General features: G+C 35.5%; 1 protein-coding gene across 1 annotated transcript; it reads left to right on the top strand.

Moving 5' to 3' along the window:
- Positions 1–2,500: 2,500 nt before the first annotated feature.
- Positions 2,501–20,575, top strand: LOC145677550 (uncharacterized; the record flags this gene model as incomplete). The annotated part of the gene is given in 3 exon segments (XM_081748029.1): positions 2,501–2,717; positions 5,408–5,575; positions 20,481–20,575. Coding segments are annotated over 2 exon segments (237 nt in total), but the record flags the coding sequence as incomplete, so codon positions are not given.
- Between the last annotated feature and the right edge of the window lie 357 nt (positions 20,576–20,932).

Here is a 20,932-nt window from a genome sequence, read left to right as displayed (position 1 = left end):
ATAAGAAAAGGGTTGTTACTATTATTACTATTATTATTGAAGATTTGAGAATTCAAGGCTGCATCTGAAATCGTAAGAGTTTGGCAAAAGGGATATATAACTAATGAGAGTGATGGAAGGAGGTGAATAGAGTTCCCAACTGTCCCAGTTTAAGAGGAATTAACAAGGTGTTATTTTATTTTTTATTTTTATTATTTATTTATTTAAATTTTTGTTCACAGTTACAACCAAGGAATTCAATCTTCTGTCTCTTGAATAATGAATAAACGGTACATTGATTACAAAAGTCTATATCTCTTAATCCCTTAAGATTAGAGACATGAAATTTGGTATTTGGACTTCTTATTTAAAATAATAAGACACGTGTTTTAATTTTTTTATATTTTATCTAAAAGGGAAGAAAAAGGGTGGAATGATAAAAAGATAGAATTACAATTATGAAATCAAGTCTTTGAGTTTAAACGTCCCACGTTATGTCTGTTAAGCTCAGGGAGACGATGGTGAAAGCAAGTGAACATGGAAGAATTGGTGGAATGAAAAAGTGGGAGGAAACGGGAGCACCCCTAAGAAAATCAACAAGCACATGTTGTCCATCTCAAACTTACTTGGCCTGGGATCTAACCAGGGTTCCCACGCATCAGAGGTAAGCGCTCTGCCACTGATCCGCCGTGCACCCCCCTAGGAATTACAATTATTATAATAAGATGATCATATCTTAGAACCCTACAAATATGAAGTTTCTTAATCGATCTAGAGTTTCTTAAGGTTGTAGTCATGAGGTTTGGTGTTTGATGATGATGATGGTTGGCTTGTAAAATAATTAAATATGTGTTTCAATGTTTTTAGATATTCGACCGAGAATGGAATAGAAAAGGGTGGGAATGCTTCCTTAAGGTGCCCATACAAGGTGTTCGAATTTAGAGACTTCGAGCTCAAGCAAATTGTATATGAAAGGTGCAGAAGAAAGATCGCAAAAGATTGCCTAAAATAACACTGCAGCATTGGCTTGTAATTAAGGAATAAATAAAATGCAAGTTTGCAGCTATTGCAGTCAGGGAAAATACAGATTTAAAAATTCAGCTGAAGTGACGATGACTCATCTTCCCTGCAGTAGTGGTTGTAGTAAGAGAAAGAACTGCTGTTCCTGTCTTTTCAGTGTATGTTCAATAAATTTATTTTCCTCTTTGCACTGAAAAGCCCGAAAAAATAGGATAAAGCAAGACATTCTAAAAAAAAAAAAAAGAAAAAAAAAGGTTTGTTCTTTCCAGCAGGAATAAAATTTATTTATTTATTTATTTTATGCCAGTAAGGACGACCCTACATATTTTCTTCAGTGGAATATGTCATAACTAATAGTATCTTTTTATGTGTGTGTGATGATGTTGAGATGATATTTGCGGGAAATATATTTCTTTTTTTATGAAAATACTTGTCTCAGTTATGCCTAAAAAATAGAAATCACAGTCCAGGAAGTTACAAAAAAAGAAAGAAAATAAATAAATAAAAGAAAAGAAAAAAAAGCAATAAAATTAACTCAGTTCAGAAACTTAGCTTTATAATTTAAGTTGTAATATAAAGCCTTTCTTGTTACAAAGCTGTCTAGTAACAAGTGTTTCTAGACTCTTAAGTCGCTCCTAGATAATGAGGTAAGGTGATTGTGAGTTTAACATCCCTTTCAGCAGCGAGGCTATATAAGATGAGAACTACAAATTAACGTGGATTACGAACCACATGAGCTCCCGCTGGGAATCGAGCCCGGGTTTCTCACGTCAAAGGCGTGTACGCTAACCGCTTAGCCACGAATGAGCTCTATAGAGATAGTTGAGTATGCAAAGGCTTATCGTCAATGAGTTCCCTCATGGCTGAACAGTAAGCATACGCACATTTGCAGTGGGAGACTCGGGTTTGATTCTCGGTGTTAGCTCATGTGGTTCTGATCCCATGTTAAGCTGTAAGTGCGCTTCTGATATAGCCTCGCTGCTCAAAGGGATAATGTTTTGGTTTGGTTCTAAATGACAGAAGTCATTATATAAAAAATGTGGACTGTATTTAACTGATGTTACACATTAGCTTCAATTTTTACACAAAAATTGGTTCAGTGCCACCACAAGTCCGCTTTCATGGCCTTGCACACCGCCATCGACATACACACACTCTCTCTCCTTTCTTTTCAGTGTTACCAGATCTTATGTTCTAATAATAGCTAACTTAAACTAAAATTACTAAAATATATAAAACCAAACAGATACTAAACTGAAAAGGAAATCAAAAATCGTCAAATGTTTGTTCTGGAGTGGGTTAATCCATAGTTGAAAACCCTAGGTGTCAATAAGATTGGGAACTAGTGCTTTAAAGCAATAATCCAGCTTGAATTGTAATTCCTGAAACAACTAAAGACAGTTTGTAAAGGACACTTTTCAAAGTGGAAGTAAATATGGTTACTAAACACACACAAATGCAATGTATCCTGTAAGCAGATAAAACTGGTAATATAAAATAAATGTATAATTCCCTTTCGTAGGGTGCCTGTTGTGAGGATGTGGAATGCGGAGAGGGTGACTTCGTTTGTTGTGGCAAACATAATAATATTTGTTGTGGACCAGGTCCAGGATTCTACTGTTGTGAGACTCGCCAACATCATAGTACATGCTGTTACAGACATATTCCACATCCGTTACCACATTCGCGTGACCACAATTGGTCACTCTGGTCCAGCTGTAAGTAGTTGTTATGTTTGATACTTCTTTTCATAACTTTTAACTTATTTGAGCATGATATTTATCTTTCGTTTAACGTTCCAGGTTTTTGTTTCGAGGCTAAAACGAACGAAAATAATATGATAAATCATAATGGTGAAATGAAGATCGTGGGAAGATACCAAAGAATCCACGCAAATAGTGTTTGTCCACCACAATGCGAGAGCTGGGATTGAAACAGAAACCTCACTCACCAAAGGTGAGCGCTCTACGACTGAGCTACTGGGGCCGCAAATATTCATGCAGCATTGAGCACAAAACATACAGTAGTATGTGCATCACTGTTAAAATTATGGGCGTCACTGTTGTTTGTATGTGTCACTGTTAAGATGAATCAAATAACGATAGATACAATCTGCTACTAAGCACTGTATTTTTTATATATGCAATACATAAATAATAATAATAAAACTATTGCTGCAGAATAAAAAACTATCAACTTCTTAAGACTGGCTAAAAACGACATACTTTCTTAACACCATAAAAATTCTCGATTCTATCAAAAACTATGAGAATGTACCCCCAAGCATGTCATTATGTTCACCTCGATGTCATCTATCGATTGATATGAATCTTATCTTTGGACAATACGAGGAGCAGTCAAAACGTTCCCAGAATTGTGTTGTAGCTCTTTATTACCACAATATAAGTATGTACATTAAATTTATGCTGACCTTTCTCAGCCCTTAACTATAGTCATTGAACCGAAGTATTATGCGAGGACACTGTTTATGACAGGGCAGAGAACCCCTGAAGACATCTTTTTAATGATAATGTCGCCCAATCCATAAGCAACACGCACAGTTGACTTCCTTTTCTTGTTGATCCATTCCCATTTCAGACATATTTTGGCAATGGCATCCTCTAGCGAGGTCGCAGAAGGGCTGTTGGGAGAGGAAAGGAGAGTCTGTTACATTTGTATTTTTCACCTGGCGCCTCCTGTGAATGGCACCGTTCTTGCGTTAGAAGCAAGGGCGACACGATTAAAAATGTTGGTTGGATTTGAGTTTAGAGCCCCTTCAGCAGCAAGGCCATGAGATGTGGACCTACAACTTAATGTAGGATACAAACCAAATGAGCTTCCTCCGGGAATCGAACCCGGGTCCCCCATGCCAAATGTACGTATGAAATCCACGTAAAAACTAGGGAGTTCTATTAACAGATGCAATTTCGGGAAATGTATTCTAAAATTGATGGTGTTCTTGGCGTCACTTCTGCTTTTTAAAAATAATTTTTTGTAAAATTGATTAGGGATATCAAATAGTTTTGACTGCACTTCAGTTAAATTTTCAGTAATAAATAAAAGCTCTTATACTGTTTGTATTTTATCATTTAAAACTATTGCTTTGTTTGATTTCCTTCGAAATATTGATTTCTAGCGTTATATTTGTTGAAAATTCTCTCTATATAGTTCATCACGAATGTGTTTCTAACAAACGTTAGTCAGACTCTTAGTATGACGCTGATAATACATGAGAACATCTCTGAATATGTTCCTGTGTGTCTATAGGTTAACTATATCATCATCTGATAGACATGTTCAATATGTATGCCCCTTGTGATAGTTCGTAGAAAATGTTCTTAGTTTTACTGTTATGAATAATAATAGTAGCAGCTCCGCTTCACGTTAAACATTGACTGCCTTATGCAGAGTCGTTTTGACATATGATTAGCGTCATACTAAAGACCTGACTACTGCAGGAAACATACGTCAGTCGAAATCTTTAGTATGGCACTAATCACGCATCAGACTGCATAAAGCCCTGAAAGTTGTTTGCTGTACATGTCTGCAAATTGCTATTAGCTCTTAAGATTTAGAGTTTTCTGTGTGATAAAAGATCAGCGTCCGAAGCCCTTACCAATTGAGTTGAGTTGATTTTGAGTTTAACGTCCCGTTCAGCAGCGAGGCTATATGAGACGTGGACCTACTGATTAACGTGGAATCCGAACCACACGAGCTCCCGCCGGGAATCGAACCCGGGCCTCCCACGCCAAAGGCGCGTACGCTAACCGCTTAGCCACCGAGAAGCTCTCCCTTACCAATTGAGTGAAGAACAGCATTATTATTATTATTATTATTATTATTATTATTATTATTATTATTATTATTATTATTATTATTATTATTATTATTATTATTATTATTATTATTATTTGTCTATATTTTGAAGACACCTGATTGCGGAACTCCGAAAATTACATTTGTCTTCACATCGTTTGTGCTTGAAAGCCGCATATCCAGGCATAGCCACATCGCCAGCTTCCACGACACCGAGGAAGGACCAAGAACCAACATTTACTAAAGGGGCACTGTGCTCGTATCCTGTCCTTTAAGTAATTAATTCCCTTTATTGTCTCCCTTTTCACCTTTCACCTAATCTAGTCTGATTTCCACATTTTGTAATTGTTGAATTTATTTACGCATTTCTAAGCATAATCTAGCATAAATTGAATTTCATAGGAGATCTGCCAGCTTCATCACCTTGATTTTAGAGTCTTTGTTGAGCTATAAAAGCCCCCTACGCACAATATTTCCTTCCGGTCTTTTATTGTTAATATTTCCAATGTAAAAGTCTTTAGCAGCAATGTTTATGAACAATTTTGTTGGTACATGAGCAAATACAATTAACACATGTGTTCTTCTCTTGTAGGGTTTAACGTGACGCTGATACTAATCATGTGTCTTCTCGTTTCCTCTATGATCTTCACTTGCTGTTGTAAAAAGCGTCGACAGAGGTTGAGAGATCTGCTCAGCTCGGACATCGCACGAAGACCTGATTATGGGACAATAAGAGTTCCTGTTGTACTCACGCCTTCAGGTAGGCATTGCTTGAGCCCATTAAAGCCCAAGTACTGTAACTGACATTATTCTTGTTTTGAGATATTTAACGTTTTACTAGAGTTGCTATAGAAATTTCAGAAATACATTGTTGAAATAATTTTCTTTATAACGTGTTTAGAAAGGTTTGTTTTAACCTATATCGATACCTGTGATAAAGTTTGGTCATTTCTGGACCTGGTAGAAGATGTTAAATGGAGTTAAACACTACTTGCAATATAAACGAATAAAGGACTTGATTGACAAAGAAAATATGCACGGCAGGAACATTATATTTTCATAATTTGAGTTACATGTCAACGTTGTCACCAGACAACAGTTCAGTGGTCCAATGTCCGTACCATAGTCAGAGGTAAGAAGACTCGTAAAGTAATGGTAAAAATTAGGCGGAATGAAAGGCAGAAGGTCTTCCAACTGCTTTTTCTTCTCTTTTGTAACAGCCAGTGGTCCTCTGTACAGATTTCTTTGACACATGTCAGCAAGAAAACTGGATGTAATGTAGTCTGAAATCCAACTTTGAAAATGTTACGTCCTCCTTAAAAGTTTATTTAAAAAGGATTGTGAATGGTTCACCCTTGTGGTGCCGAATCCACTGTACTTTCAACTATGACACTGGATGCTTTTCAGCATCAGTCTTCTTTTCAGTGATTGACTGCAACAAGTAGTCCACACGCAAGCAAGAAGTCATTGTTTGACATTACAGTGACGCAGTGACGTGTGGTGCTGTTTCCTATTGGGGAACAGGTGAGAAAGCAAAACACCTTCAGCATTGATAAACCCAGAAGTAATATTAGCACGCGATAAAAACATGATACATCATCAACTCCATTGCATAGGTTATCTCGAGATTCTCTCGTTTTTTCCTACATTATCATTTCGCGTATTATTTCATGATCATCAGTCTTCTTTAGCCTAATGACATAATCATGGGAAGTTGAAGAGGTTTCATTTTTACATGTGCTTGACCAATACTACAGCTGACCCAGTAATATCTGTTAATCAGAGGAATTATTTTTCCATCTTGCCACCGTGGACTCGATCTTGAAGTGCCGAGGGGATTCTGCATCCTCCCGAAAGCTACACAGAAATCGATACCCTTGCTGTAACAGTACTCAAAGTTGCTACGCCTGTTATTTTTTCAAGTTACATCAGAACAAGGGAATGACTGAAAATTTCATGCAACTTCGTTAGATATTTCCTCTGCTACAAAGCTGCTTAGATTTTTCTGAATCCTATTGGAAGTTCCACCAAACGTAGTTGCATTCATTAAAGGTTTTACAAGTTTCATATATTTTGCAAATTCAACTGTTCAATGTTCATTGACTCGCTACTCTCTTAATATTTTTGCAGTTCCAATTCCAGCTTTGCTAAAGAAACCCTTTGGCACTAATTAGACATTCTCTTTGTTTTTCCATTTTCATTGTGTCTAGCTAAGTCATGTTGATGTTGCTAAGTCACTTAGTGTCAATCCTTGTGTAATCGAATATCTGTAACGCAGTTGTTGGATGGAGATAGTCTTGAGACTATTATCACTCAATTCTGAGACATTGCAAACTCATTTTCAGTAACAAAATAAACAGGACTAGTGAAGCAGTAGAAGTTACACCATGCACATTTGTTAATTATTCAGGCAAGTCTTGTCGTTTAAGCAGCAGACTGTATACCTTCAGATTCTTCTGTCCCTCAACAGGGCTGCACTTCCCTTAAGCTAGGGGGAAAACGACGACGCACACCGTGCGTGTGCAAATGGCTGTGGTCTAACATTTTCTCGGGACTCTGGTCATGAGAGGCACAAAGTATTTGGAAACCACAACAGTCATCAGTCAACACATTTCCGCATTGGTTCAGCAGTCCCTCCAACGGGCAGCCGCCACCGGCCATTCCTTGGTCAGTGACCCTTGCCCAGCCAGTCGACGCGTCCCGTTGCCAGAAGCACATGAACACCCATTACTCCTGGTCCTGAAAAAGCTGGAGTTGTAAACCAGCAAGGGTGGGGAACCACAGTACTAGAGAACATGTTTAGAGAACCATGTAGACTCTATAGGCTCCCCGAGTAGATGGCATGAAAGCCGTCATGAATTGTGCTTTCAATCGCCTTCAACTACTTCCATTCACAGTCTCACTTCCGCTGCTGCGGACTGCCTCGTCCTCAAGTCTGTCTGTTTCTGGCTACTTGAATAATTAACCTGCTAATTACAAAATAATAATAATAATAATAATAATAATAATAATAATAATAATAATAATAATAATAATAATAATAATAATAATAATAATAAATGGGAAATTTGTGCCCCTTGTTAAATGATAAGTAAAATTAGGAGATCTCTGCTACAGCACACTTAGAATTTCCCACTGTTTTCGTTGCGGACCTTATTTGCTATCAGAAAACAAGTCGCACATATCCTGTTTGTGAGTGGAACACAATTTTGTATAACTTATCTCGTGAGAAGAGGATCCACATCCTTTCTCAACACGGGCTTGAGACGGGCTATACGGGCTATAAGGAATTATGGTGTGTGAACTGAATGCTGAAAGTTTAATCATTTTTATCCCGTTACCTAGCAACCTTAGAAGTGACCTTGGATTGCACCTGATTAACCGAAAGAGCATTCTGCTATATAATGCCTGGAATAGTTCCATCGAGGGATTTTGAGACTTAATTTCCCAGATTTTCAAGGAGGAAAGTTTTGGAAAGGGGAGTTTGCAAGGACACGTTCAGTATACTTTTTATTGTCTTGAACTGTCTGTGGCAGTGCTGGAAAATGTGTTGTGAGATCGCCATTCTAAGCTGATTCACCTACAACTATAGTTTGCATTCAAAAGTTTTCACATAATCATAGAAGTAGGTTACCAAATTGTTCTTCCCTTGGAATTCGATATTCAAATCGTTGAGGTGCATTGTAATGCCCATGAAATACACAAAATCAGTCATCCACTTCAGATCATTGAATTGTTCAATTCCGTCATCTTTACTTGCTATGAATTCACTTTCCTAACCTTTAAAGTCAAAAACTCTTTTATGCACTTTACCTGCAATAAACCAACAAACTTTCATAAACTAGAACACGTCACCGTATTCTACCTCCATATTACTAAAAAGTGCATGGAACTGTCCGTGATTCAGTTCTCGGGAACTTATGAAGTTAATATATTTAAATCTGTGAAATCCACACCCTTGGCAGATAAATTTTCCTGGTGAAGAATGCAGTGATAGGATGTCATCGGTTTGCTCCCAATGGAGCCATGTTCGGAATTACCCCTTATAAATGTGAGTTGTTGGCCTCGTATTTTTTCTTCAAGTTTGCAAATTTATCCAGACGAAATTGTCCTTGTATTTCTGCAAATTGGGACGTGTGTTTCATTTCATAATATCTCTTCAGATTGAATTCCTTCATAGAAAACAACGATCTATTACAAATTAAACACAGGTTTATCTTTTACGTTCACAAAAAAGTTCGTCCATTAAAAAAAATAACTATGTTCGTCTATAATTGCATGTGCTAGCAGTGTGGCCACGTCTAATCAGGATTCCGTTCTTTCCGTTTTTCTAATTAGTATTTCATTGTTTCATTACATGTTCAGCGAGTTGCAAGTTAAATACCACTTGTTTACGGTTTCCTGCGCATACAGCTGCTCTGGTTGGATAGGTTGTCCTGCTATCAATTAGCGGCCTTCCTTAGTAGGGGCTGCAGTATTTCAAGGGAAGGGCAATCACCTCTGTTGCGAAAAGTTTCTCGTTTGATCTTAGCTCTCACTGAATGGTCATTAGTTGAACCATCATCTGATTTCGAACATTCACTGCGAATTTTGAAAACTCAATACAGTTTCAGACGCAGTGGTATACTTCCCAACTACAGCACTTTCGCTGCCAGTAGATCGATGGCTCCACTGACAGGAACAATTTTTACTATCACCTACGCGGTTGCTATGAGCATAACAAGCAGTGAATAGTTCTGCCCTTGATGGACAAATTTTTCGCTAGACCCCATTACCTGCCAATATATTAGAATCAGTGCTACTGGGTTCAGTGCTGCCTACGAGATGAAAAATTTCTTGTCTGGGCTTGAAAACTGAACGAGAGTGGAGAAAAGTCAAACATTTTTAACTTCGAGACGAGATGAGAAATTTCTCGAGTCTCACGGGCAATACTAGTTCACTCAAGTCTAGACCTTAAACATCGTTTTAGTATTACATTATTCATAGCATAAAATCTATAAATTGATAAAGTGTTTGTAAACACAATGAAGAGCATTTATCAACGTTACAGTTATGGAAGACACTACACTGTACTCCAATAATAACTAGCTCTAAAATGTTGCTAGGCCTACATCACAGTCTTCTTGGATCTCTCGTGACGCGGAAGAATTCTAGATGAAATCAAGTAAAAAATCATGGCATAAAGTTACAAAATGAGACGAAATGAGAAAAGGTTTCTAGGAATCGTGACTTCTAAAAAAAATTACGATAAGACGACGAAATCTTATTTCTCTCTTAGACAACACTAACTATCTTCCATTACTAAAACTCACTGAACACAAGTTAATCAATTCAACAAATCAAATATTATTTGAAATGTTACGCATGATTTTAACATTTACTGCAAATTTCGAAGACTTCATACATATAGTTGCAGGAACAGTGGTGTCACTCTAAATTACACCCTTTGGCTGTCACCAGAACGATGTCTCCACTGACAGGGTAAACTTGTATTGTCATCTACACTGTTGCCATTCGTTTCTCGATTTACACCCTTTGTGTTATTAATCGACTGTCACTTGCTGAACACAATGCTATCCCTAAATAAGCAGAAAATTGGAGTTACACCACCTTCTCTTTAACCAGCTCTTTTAGCTGGCTGACAAAAGGAAAAGTTTGAGTTGAAACCGTGCGTTTTTTTATAAATTACACATCTAAGATTAAAATATTTTCCGTTGATGAACAGGGAGGTTTTTTACAACTCTTTAGCAATTCTACAAGTAGGCTATTTCTTTATAAAAAGTCGATTATGAATGTTATGAAGTAGGAACACTAGACAATAATACAGTTATTTGTAAATACAGTATTATGCATAATGTTCTTACTTTTGTCAAAATGTTATAATATATATTTGTACGGTATATTGGTATTTGTTTTTACATTTTATTAGCTGTATATTAGTAATACAAGACTAGTAGTTTTATGAAATAGTATCATAACGCGTTGAAAATTTATAGCAAGCTATAAAAAATCATCCAAAAGATTAAATTTTGCTAAGGAATAGATCAAGTCTACTCTAAAGTTTTGATATAAAAATTCTGTTGTCTTGACTTGCCATTGCTGGACGCGCAACAACCTTAGCATCTGGACAAATAAGTCGTTGGTGACGCTATTGTTCGGAAGGGTCGCCATGTTATAAAGAAATTATGTCATCTTCCTCTTTAACCTTAATCATTAAATCACATCAGGATAAGGTAAGATGTTACGCAATTGAGTAGAGATGCAAAAAAGCCGGCTTTTTTGAATCGATAGTTTTTTTCACATAAAAAGCCGGCTTTTTTGGAAAAAAACCGAGAATTTTGGAAATTTTGGCTTTTTTCATTTTCATGATTTTTCTATCCAAATAGCTTTCTTATAGTATATTCTATAGTTAGATAAGATTTCCACGACCTGAATGCCATATTTAGCTCTGTAATTCACCATCAAGATGGATGGAGCACATATTTTACGAATTAAAGCTAACATGAAGAATGTAGTATTTGAGGGCAATTTTACAGGTTATTTAACTTTATTTTAACTTTTGAGTTATCGACATTTTTTTTCCTTCTCTAGATCATTTTAGTTTGTCATCCGTGTTTCATTTCTAAGAGCTTAGTACTCCAGCTTCTAGCACGAAAGTTAAACTTACGTTTTTCTATATATCCGTCAAAGCATACGTTTTTCAATATGTCCGTCAAACCGTATTTCCACATTTCTGTTATACTGTAGTTGTGCAATTATTTAACAATAATTTTCCAGATACAACCTTGAATACCAATTTATACAAATAATCAATAGCGGATTTAGAAAAGTACTTTGGGAGGGGTTTCTCTGATTGTTTCGTTTTCTAAAAAGTCCTAATTTTATTTGGGAGCAGCTTGAAGTTTATGAGTACAGGCATAACTAATATTTCGTTTCGTTTATATGTTTAGCAATAATCTTCCGGATACAACCTTGAAGATCATTTTATACTGAGAATCAGTGGCCAATTTAAAAAGGTGTTTTGGGAGGGGTTTTCTTCCTACTAATGTTTAGTTTTTCTAAACATTCGTAATTTTTATTTGACGGGAGCTTAAAGTTTATGAGTAAAGGCATAACTAATAGATATTTCGTTCGTTTTAGACATTCCACAACTTTGGAGAACAGGCTTCAGTCCGAAAGACCGATCCTCTAACCTTCGCAAAACCGTCACTGCTGGTAATTAGTAATAATAACGATTTAAAAACAATAAGAAAGGAAGTCGGCCAACTCCTACACTCCTAGTCGGCCAGTACACGCACTATTTCTACATTCTCAGATGGAATGAAGGAAGGTTTTGTCAGAATGGTCGAATGCTGGGTTGAATCCCGGACTTCCCGATAGAAGCGCAAAAGCCAATCACTCAGTCACGTTTGTTGTGCAGTTGTATTTAGCTTAACTTAAATATATTCCGTAGTCTCTCTCTCTTTTTTTTTTTTTTTTTTTTGTTCCGTAATGATATGTTGAATCCCTCTTGTTAAAAATTCAGAAAACTTGAGGACTGGGTAAACCGTGATGGTGGTCAAGGGCGCCCATGTTGTGGTTTCCAAGGAGGGGTAAGTATAAGCGACGTTTCAAAAATAGTTTCAAATTTTGCTGTAACTAATGTAAAAATCCTATTGGATTTTCAATATTCTGAAGTACATTTTCCTCTAGGGGGGGCAAGCGCCCCCTTAACCCCCCTGATGGGCGCCCTTGATGGTGGTTATAAAAAACTTGACTGTAGAATTTCAAGAATATACAGAACCATGTGCAGCCTTTAATTGTATCATACAAATCTAAGTATTTCTCTTATGTTTTATTTTAATTGTATTTTGTTTGAAAAAGAGGGTATGGAATATTTTGAAGTAAAAATACTACATACAATTTTGCCAGTTATTTGTGTATTTTTTGAAAGAAGTTTTTACTCTTAGGGTTGGCTCGTTTACACCAGCTGTTTTTTTTAAATAACTGGTTTAAACTAAAAAAATTAAAAGAACAAAAATGCGAATCGTGTGAACTTCATGGTGACGTTTCACATGTCAAATCATCTGCATTAGTCTTATTTCCTTTTCACCTTTTAATCAAGGTGTCCCATGTTCAATTCTCGGTCGAACCACAACCCTTCTTTCATGTGTAAACCAAGTACTCTTTCGGATGTCACTTTAAGCGAAAGTCTTCTCCTTGATAACCTCGGTATTACGTAAGGATGTTAAGCCTAAACATACAAAACGAAACCAAATTATATATTTCTGCATGCCTGTTGTTTTATAAAGAAGCGAAGGTTGCTTAAATATATTGATTAAAATTGGTAAAATTTATCGATTGCCTACTTAGCTTCCAACATTAGCTTGGATTGGACTTTCAATGATACCTACATACTAAATTTGTAATTTAATACCTCAGTTTTAGAAAAATAAACACACTGCTGAACAAGACTGCACTTATTTAATATAAAAACACATTTACACGTGACGTTTTGATCTTCTATCCAAGATCCTCATCAGACGTACACTCACGTCTGATGAGGATCTTGGATAGAAGATCGAAACGTCACGTGTAAATGTGTTTTTATATTAAATAAGTGCAGTCTTGTTCAGCAGTGTGTTTATTTTTCTGATTTTATTCGTAAGACGTTGACTATGATTGTGTGTCACTCAGTTTTAGCGCACTGATTATAATACGTTGACCTTTAAATTTTACATGCAAATTAAATTTTACAGGATTTTCCCGTTATTGTTTTACATTTAAAAGAATGACAGGATTTTCCCGATGGCTAGGGCGGGAGTTTCTCAATTTAAGAAATTTACTGACCGGACTTCTTTAAGCTTATGGGACCTCTTCCAGCATAACCCCGTTGTTGAATAATAACACCAAGGCGAAACAAACTTATTTCTGTGAATATGTAATATAAATACATAAAGCAAAATATCTAAATCAAAAAACCTGGTTTAAACCCCAAAAAAACCTGGTTTAAACTGCCCCCCCCCCCCCAAACGGGTTTTTGGCATTTTCAGAAACAACCATGGTTCTTGCCAGCTCTGCTTACTTTTGTATATAGGAGGTTAAAATGTGTTTATTATATACATTGGTTAATCCTTTGAAATTCATGATGTAAAAATGTTGAAGTAAAATTGTTTAAAATATATTTTCGAAATTCATGGTTTACTTTCGAGGTTTTATATTATTATCGGCATCAACCACTAATTAAATGACTTTCTGTGTTATAGAGAAGCGAAACAAAGTCTGCTTTACCGATTTAAAGCAGAATTTTGAAAAAAGCCCAAAATTTCCCAAGCAAAAAAGCAAAGCAAAAAAAACCGAGTTTTTTTTCAAAAAAGCCGGTTTTTTTTCCGAGCCCTTGCATCTCTACAATTGAGTAATGTTGTTAGATCGCAACAGAAGTTCAGAACCTGAGTGAATAAGATGACGGCTTATAGGGAGTGCTTCTTAACAAAGCTTGAGCCTACTACCAAAATTAGATGTTATCTACTTTTGTCTTAAATTATTGGGCAATGTAAGAAAGTAAATGAAAGACTATAGAATGTTTCTTTAAAATGTCTGAGGTTTTCAAATTACAATTCCTAAATTTACTTCATTTCCCGTTCTTGACTCATATTCCAATTATTGCCAATGCTTAAGATATAATTACATTAAGATTAAAAAAAAGTCCAAGACTGACAGGAAAGTACCCAGGTATAGGTTTGTGTTGTTCTAACGTATTAAATGGATACTAATTGCTTTTCCCGCCTATTTCATTATTGCATTCACAATGCGACTACTGCGAGTACTCGTATACTGACTACTGCTATTAATTAGATCTTTACCTATTATCCTGAAGCTATTTATTTTGACTTTGAAGTAAATTACGACACATTTACTGTAAGTACCAGCAGTAGAAGAGAAGAAAAAGCACTGGATTTACTTTAGCATCTGAACGACACAGCCAGCTTGATTCTCAAAGTTGAAAGAATTGATCAGAGCAACAGATGTTTACCGGTGTTGTACATTGGCTGCCATGTATATGGATTTCCATACACACGGCTCCTTCATGCAGCGCCTCGTGTATGGTTTTCCATACACACAAATATATATTTCACTTTTCACGTTCGCTCTATAGGTATGTATGGCGTAGAAGTCAAAATTTAATATCCACACCGCGTGTATGCAAAATCATACACAAAGAAAATTATACATTTTTGGGGTTAAAACAAAGCCGAAAACAAAGTATTAGTGGCGGATTGTTGCCCGTGGCGCACAGATAAGAAAGGTCAAAATATACATATAATGGCGGTCAACGTGTTAGAGCTATTTTTGACACTAAAAAATACAAATTATAATTGAAAGTTTAATTTGTAAGTTAACGAAGTTTGTGTTACAAAAATAAAGAAATCAATTGCGCGAAAATTAACCGGAGATTCGCTTTATTTCCTCGAATATCATATAGAACTATTTCAAATTCCTTCTGCTCTGGTTTTCTTGGATATTACAGAATAGTATTAGAATATATACAAAGTATTCCAAGAGAAAGGAATTAATACACATTATATCTATTTCTGAAAAGTATTCATAATATCAAATAATTGCCGAGGGAGTGTTAAAAAATGGTCTCATGTAATCAAAAGTTGATAATACTTGACCATATACATGCGTTGATTTGCCATCTACGAAAAAATTATTGCCAACAAAACTAAACCCTGTTCAGCGTAAGCTCTAAACTGCGATAAACAAAGCCACGTGAAACTACATCTTGCTGATTTGCTGTTGTCCTACCGACGCTTTTACTCCTCCGCAAAATAGTTCATATGATTTGATCATTACTTTCACTATGAAGCTCCATATAAAACTGCTACATTATTATAAATGATGAAAATATAATACGGATTATCTAATAATGCTGCAATCAAGTGTGGCTAATGAAATAATAGAAATAAACACTAAGTATGCGCAGTAATAATTATGGCGCCAATTCAACTGTGGACGCGTGTTCTGCTCTCAAGCCTGAAGACGGCTGGCATGAATCCGGTTCCGCGAGTGTTGTGGTGAAACACCAACAACATAAACTTTTACTCACTAAGCAACAATTGTTTACCAGTGAAATTCAAATATTTTTTTGATCTTTCCAGTTTTTTCTTTCTTGTCTGCTGCTGGAAGTATCTGGACAACACGAGACAGTATTGTAAAAATGCACGTGTATAATTTGCTCCTACCCGTGGGGAGTGGGAGTGATACATCACTAGCCAATCGTATTTGTGACAAGCGGAAGGATACAAATATTTTGTTTATCGGAGTTTAGAGCTTACGCTGAACAGAGAATAGGAAGAAAGAAACTACCATCTTTGTCAGATGGCTATCGTCATCAAACGTTTGTTATCGAACTAGTTGTATGGGTTTTATGTGCTGTGAAAAAAGATGGATAGTTTAAAACAAATTCTATAAAATTCTCTATTTTGCAACATCATTGTGTAGTGTCCTTTCTTTCGTACCTTCGAAGAAATTAAATTATAATTAAATAATTATGATTTTTAAGCAAAATCAGCTGTGGTCTGTTGTGGTAGCCTCATCCTCATTTATACGCACGTTTCTTACATTCTCTTTCTTCATGTGCGTGGGTGTACGCTATGTCGTACGTTTCATCCACTCACCGTCGTCATAAGGTATTTAACCTTCTACCAGGTAGCACGTTACAGATGTTAACTGACGTTGTTCTTTAACTGGTACCCTTATTCTTGTAAACCATACCACGAGGTACAATCCTGTACGACGTCCAATGAACAAAGGTCAATACGACAGTTGCAGCGAGGAATTGCTTGTTACGCATCGGTAACGCAATGTCCGGGTTCTTGAATGAACAGGAATCGTAAGGTGTTAATAGACTGGAATAGTGATGTCGTCATTTCCTTCCCGTTACCATGGTGATAGCCATGTTTTTTTCTATACAAACGCGTGAAGCTAATGGAGCTAAAGAGCTTATTTCTTAAAGCTCCACATCCCTAAGTAATAAGGTAGAAATCGAATAGTTAATGTAAGCACAATTATCATGTAATCCACCATAGGAAGCAATTATAAGCAATATAAACTCCCTAACGTGTAGATTGACAAACTGTCGGCACAGAGAAAGCTGTAAAAATATATGATTTTTAAAAAAGAAAAAAGTCTTTTAGAATAATGTTAATTCTATTGGGGCATTTACACCTCTAATGTCTACTGTTTATAATGGGAGTGCACAATATTATTTCTAACTATAAATTACAAAAGAAAGAAAAGGCTAGCCTTTAGAAATATTCAATCAAGACCATCAGTGGATATAGGTAACATCTTTTCTTATATTCTCTATCAACTTTTTTTTTAAGCATTTAGAAAATATACAATAATTACACATTCAATTATGAATGGTTCAGTATATATTTTAAACAACTGTTAAACAATAATCCTGTTCAAATTTGCAATAGTATATCGTACTCATATTATTGAATGAAAAATTTTTCGGAATTATTTAAAGTTAACAGGGTGAGTACACTTTCAGGTTTAATTTAACCTGAAAAATATAGAAACTCTCAAAATATACGATATCAGAGGGAAATTTTCACAAGACATGTGAACTCGCTGATTTCAGTGTCAATGCTTGTCATGGACGTAACATTATTTAACATATTTATTTTCTAATTACTTTTTCTAGCCTTTTTTTCAGGTTCAATCATTAGAAATATTTAAAAAGAAACATAAGTATTTGTTCTACTCTAATGTTTGCAGTTCCGAAATATTTCATCACTGTTTTCGTTTTGCACATAGGTTCTTTAGGTATTTAGGCTACATGTTCTTTGGAAAATAAAATGGCGATCACCATGGCAACGAAAAGGATGTGACGTCACACTGTTTCAGTCTATTGTGACATCGCACGGACCGTGACGAACACCGTGACGAACTTAGTAATAACAGATACCGTGACGAACTTAGTAATAACTAAGAGAGTAAAGATGTTGTGGAAACCATGAAACAATTTGATGATCAAATTTATAATACTGTCCAATCTTACATTCTCGAGGTTTGATTAAATACAGTATCTATTAGCCTACATATACAAATTCAAATAACATTTACAACTTCTACTGAAGTAACTGAAGACAGATAACATAATTGCATTATGGCGTCAACCATCTCTTCATGTGTATAGATACTTCAACCACAAGGTAAATATCTAAGAACTTGGACATTATAGACGTATCATGTAGAATGGATGATAGGTTAGTTTCTTGTCCTTCTTTTACCAGATATTTGTCGAACTACGTGGACATACGGATTTTTCTTCAGGGTATCAGGTAAGTATCTATGTTTGACTAAATGTCTCTTCTTTCATTCATCATTTCTTTTGTAGCTTAAATACTTATATTCATAATTCGTAAGCATTTATTATTTTTAAATTAAGACTATTTAACTTTTCGTCCTTTCATACACATATTACACATTCTTTCTGTATATATTTAAAATATTCGTATTACGTACCTCGCCATGACTGATCCCTACTTTCTATTATTCTTTCTAGATAATTGATCCATCGTAGCTTCAACATCGAGAGTAGCTACATCTATTAGATACTTTAAATGTAAAGTATGAATGACTACGCAAATATCATTTACTAATAGCTTAACAAGCGTATTCCAGAATTTGCTCCTTGACTTATCAATCTATAGTCTTGTACCCTTGGTTAAACTTCATAATCTTGTTAACACATAAGAAGAGAGTTAGCTGTATTGAAAAGCGATTATGCCAGACTACGTTGGTTAACATCTCAGTTTTGATACTTCACAGTTTAAGTTTTCTACAGGGAATTTTGATGAACATCCTAGTAAGTGTTAGATAGAGTAATTCAAGTTTGCGTGGCAATACGGGTTCGGAGCAGAATAGTCCCCAAAACGGTAACTTCGTAGCAGTTAAACATACTTAATTCTGGTAGGCCTACCTCGAAAAACAACACTATTCTTCCTTAATTTTATCTTATAAGATAATTTTACCTCTTAGATCGAATTATTTCTTCCTTTACTGATGTTATAACACTTCAAGCTAATTCACTGTGAATATAGCCTAAGTGTTTTTTGAAGACTATCTATCTATGTATCTCCCTTGCGGGAGATTTTAAAATTAAAGTCACAGCACTAAGGCCAAGTTGACTGTTTCACTAAAATTGTCTTAAATCTTCTTGTTAGTATTATAATTGTAAAAAGATGGCCCGTTCCACAATGGACGAATTGGCCTGTTTCAGATAGTTCTGTTTCCACACTAGTTTGTTATTGAAAAAGGAAGGCAGAAGCGTAGAACATACAAAAAATATGTAAAACACTATAAAAATTGTAAAGCACTATATTATGTCCAGAATGGAAGTTGTTGTTAATAATTAAATTGAAATAATTAAAGAGCATGACGCTCTATGATGTAAAACATTCTACGCCATCTTGCCAACCTTTTTGAAGACTAGCTCAGAAGAGTAATGCTCCCGGAAGTAGGAACGAAAAACACAGTTATGATTGGTTGGCGTTATCCAATTCTTGCCACGTTCCCTTCAAATAGCAGAAATCAAACATTTGTTGTTGTCGGTCTTCGTGGCAGAATGTGCTAGCGCTACATACTAATAACAAAAATCTGTTTTGGCGTGAGTTCAAACCCGGCCCGAGGAAAGTTTTTTTTTTTTTACATTTTTATAACACTTTTTAAATTAAAATAATACGAAAATAATACTCAAAAAAGTGATTTACTTACTTTTGTGCAGATAAATAGTAGTAGTAGTAGGAACTGGTTAGAAGCCCCGCAGGGCTAGTTTTGTTCCCCATGTACTCCATGATATAAATTTTGTGACCAACTTAAAACAAGTGGTTAGGATAGCGCGTAAAAGAGCTGGCTAGAGTAACGCGCGAAAAAACGTTGTTCCGGGAGCATTACTCTCCCGAGCGGGTCGTGTTTTTTTGTCGTAAATTAAAATTGTTGCTCTGAAACTTTTCGTTGATAAAATTATTGTGTGTATTCTTACCTTTTTTTTTTTTTAGTTTTCTTTCTTTTCTTATTGTTCAGGTGCCAGAATTAGGCCTTTTCGACAGCGCTTTGTTATGCTCCATGTAATGAAATAAGTTCCTGTGCTCAGATTTACAATACGGGTGCGATTATACACATTAATTATAGCATGCAATACGAAAATAAAATTACATAACGTGTAATTATGAATTAATGTCTGTAATGTGGAGTGCAGACCTGGAGCACTACAGGTCAAATGAGTAAATAAATAAACATGATTTGTAATCTTAAATTGATAATTATTCATTTCACAGGCCCCATTATATACTTATTTATACATTAAGAAACGCACTGAAATGTTCGTACTGAGAAATATGTTTCTATTAGTTATACTGAGTGTCATATATATATCCAGGTGTTTGACAAGGAATACTATTCCCCTGTGTTTTCATTCCTCTCACACACTGTTGAAATCTATCTGGAAAGGGAAATTATATAAAGAAAAAATAACACTTTAGAAAACCAACATTCTTAGATAAACGGACTAGAGCTGCGTTCTCAACTAAGCCCTTAAAAGTTTAATAATAGGTGTATAGCCCTATCATTGACTATGCTCGTAGTAAAACGTATTTTCTTGTGTCTTTCAGCTCCTTTGAGCAACAAGGGAAGAAGTGAAGATTCAGGACCAGCACTACCCATGTCTGAATATCCACCTAGATACTCGCAATTACCAGATCCTCATGTAAGTATTAACTACCATATAAATTCAACCAAAATGTAATATTATAGTAATTAATCGTAATTAATCTATTATGTTCATTAATGTCGCAATAGTTCTATTGTTTAATTTGTTATAAGCTAACATTCCAAAAGTTTCGGAAGTTAATTTTTACAACATGCTAATGGATATTTCCACTGACTTTATAAATATAAAACTTCAGAACTAATTAATTACAGAGAAGACTTCCTTTTGCTCATGCGATGATTCTAACTAGTCGAAATTTGGGGTTGAATTACGGTCTTCTACTCATGCGCTTTAAACAATGACCACCATGTTTGTACGTCATTTATCGGTTTAGGGCAAACTATCTGCCTTACT

The sequence above is a fragment of the Thermobia domestica genome, unplaced genomic scaffold (assembly GCF_964235325.1).
Source record: "Thermobia domestica unplaced genomic scaffold, izTheDome1.hap1.1 HAP1_SCAFFOLD_1028, whole genome shotgun sequence".
Classification (NCBI taxonomy): domain Eukaryota; kingdom Metazoa; phylum Arthropoda; class Insecta; order Zygentoma; family Lepismatidae; genus Thermobia; species Thermobia domestica.
The sequence above is the reverse complement of the archived record's forward strand: the minus strand, read 5'-3'. Positions and strand labels throughout refer to the sequence as shown.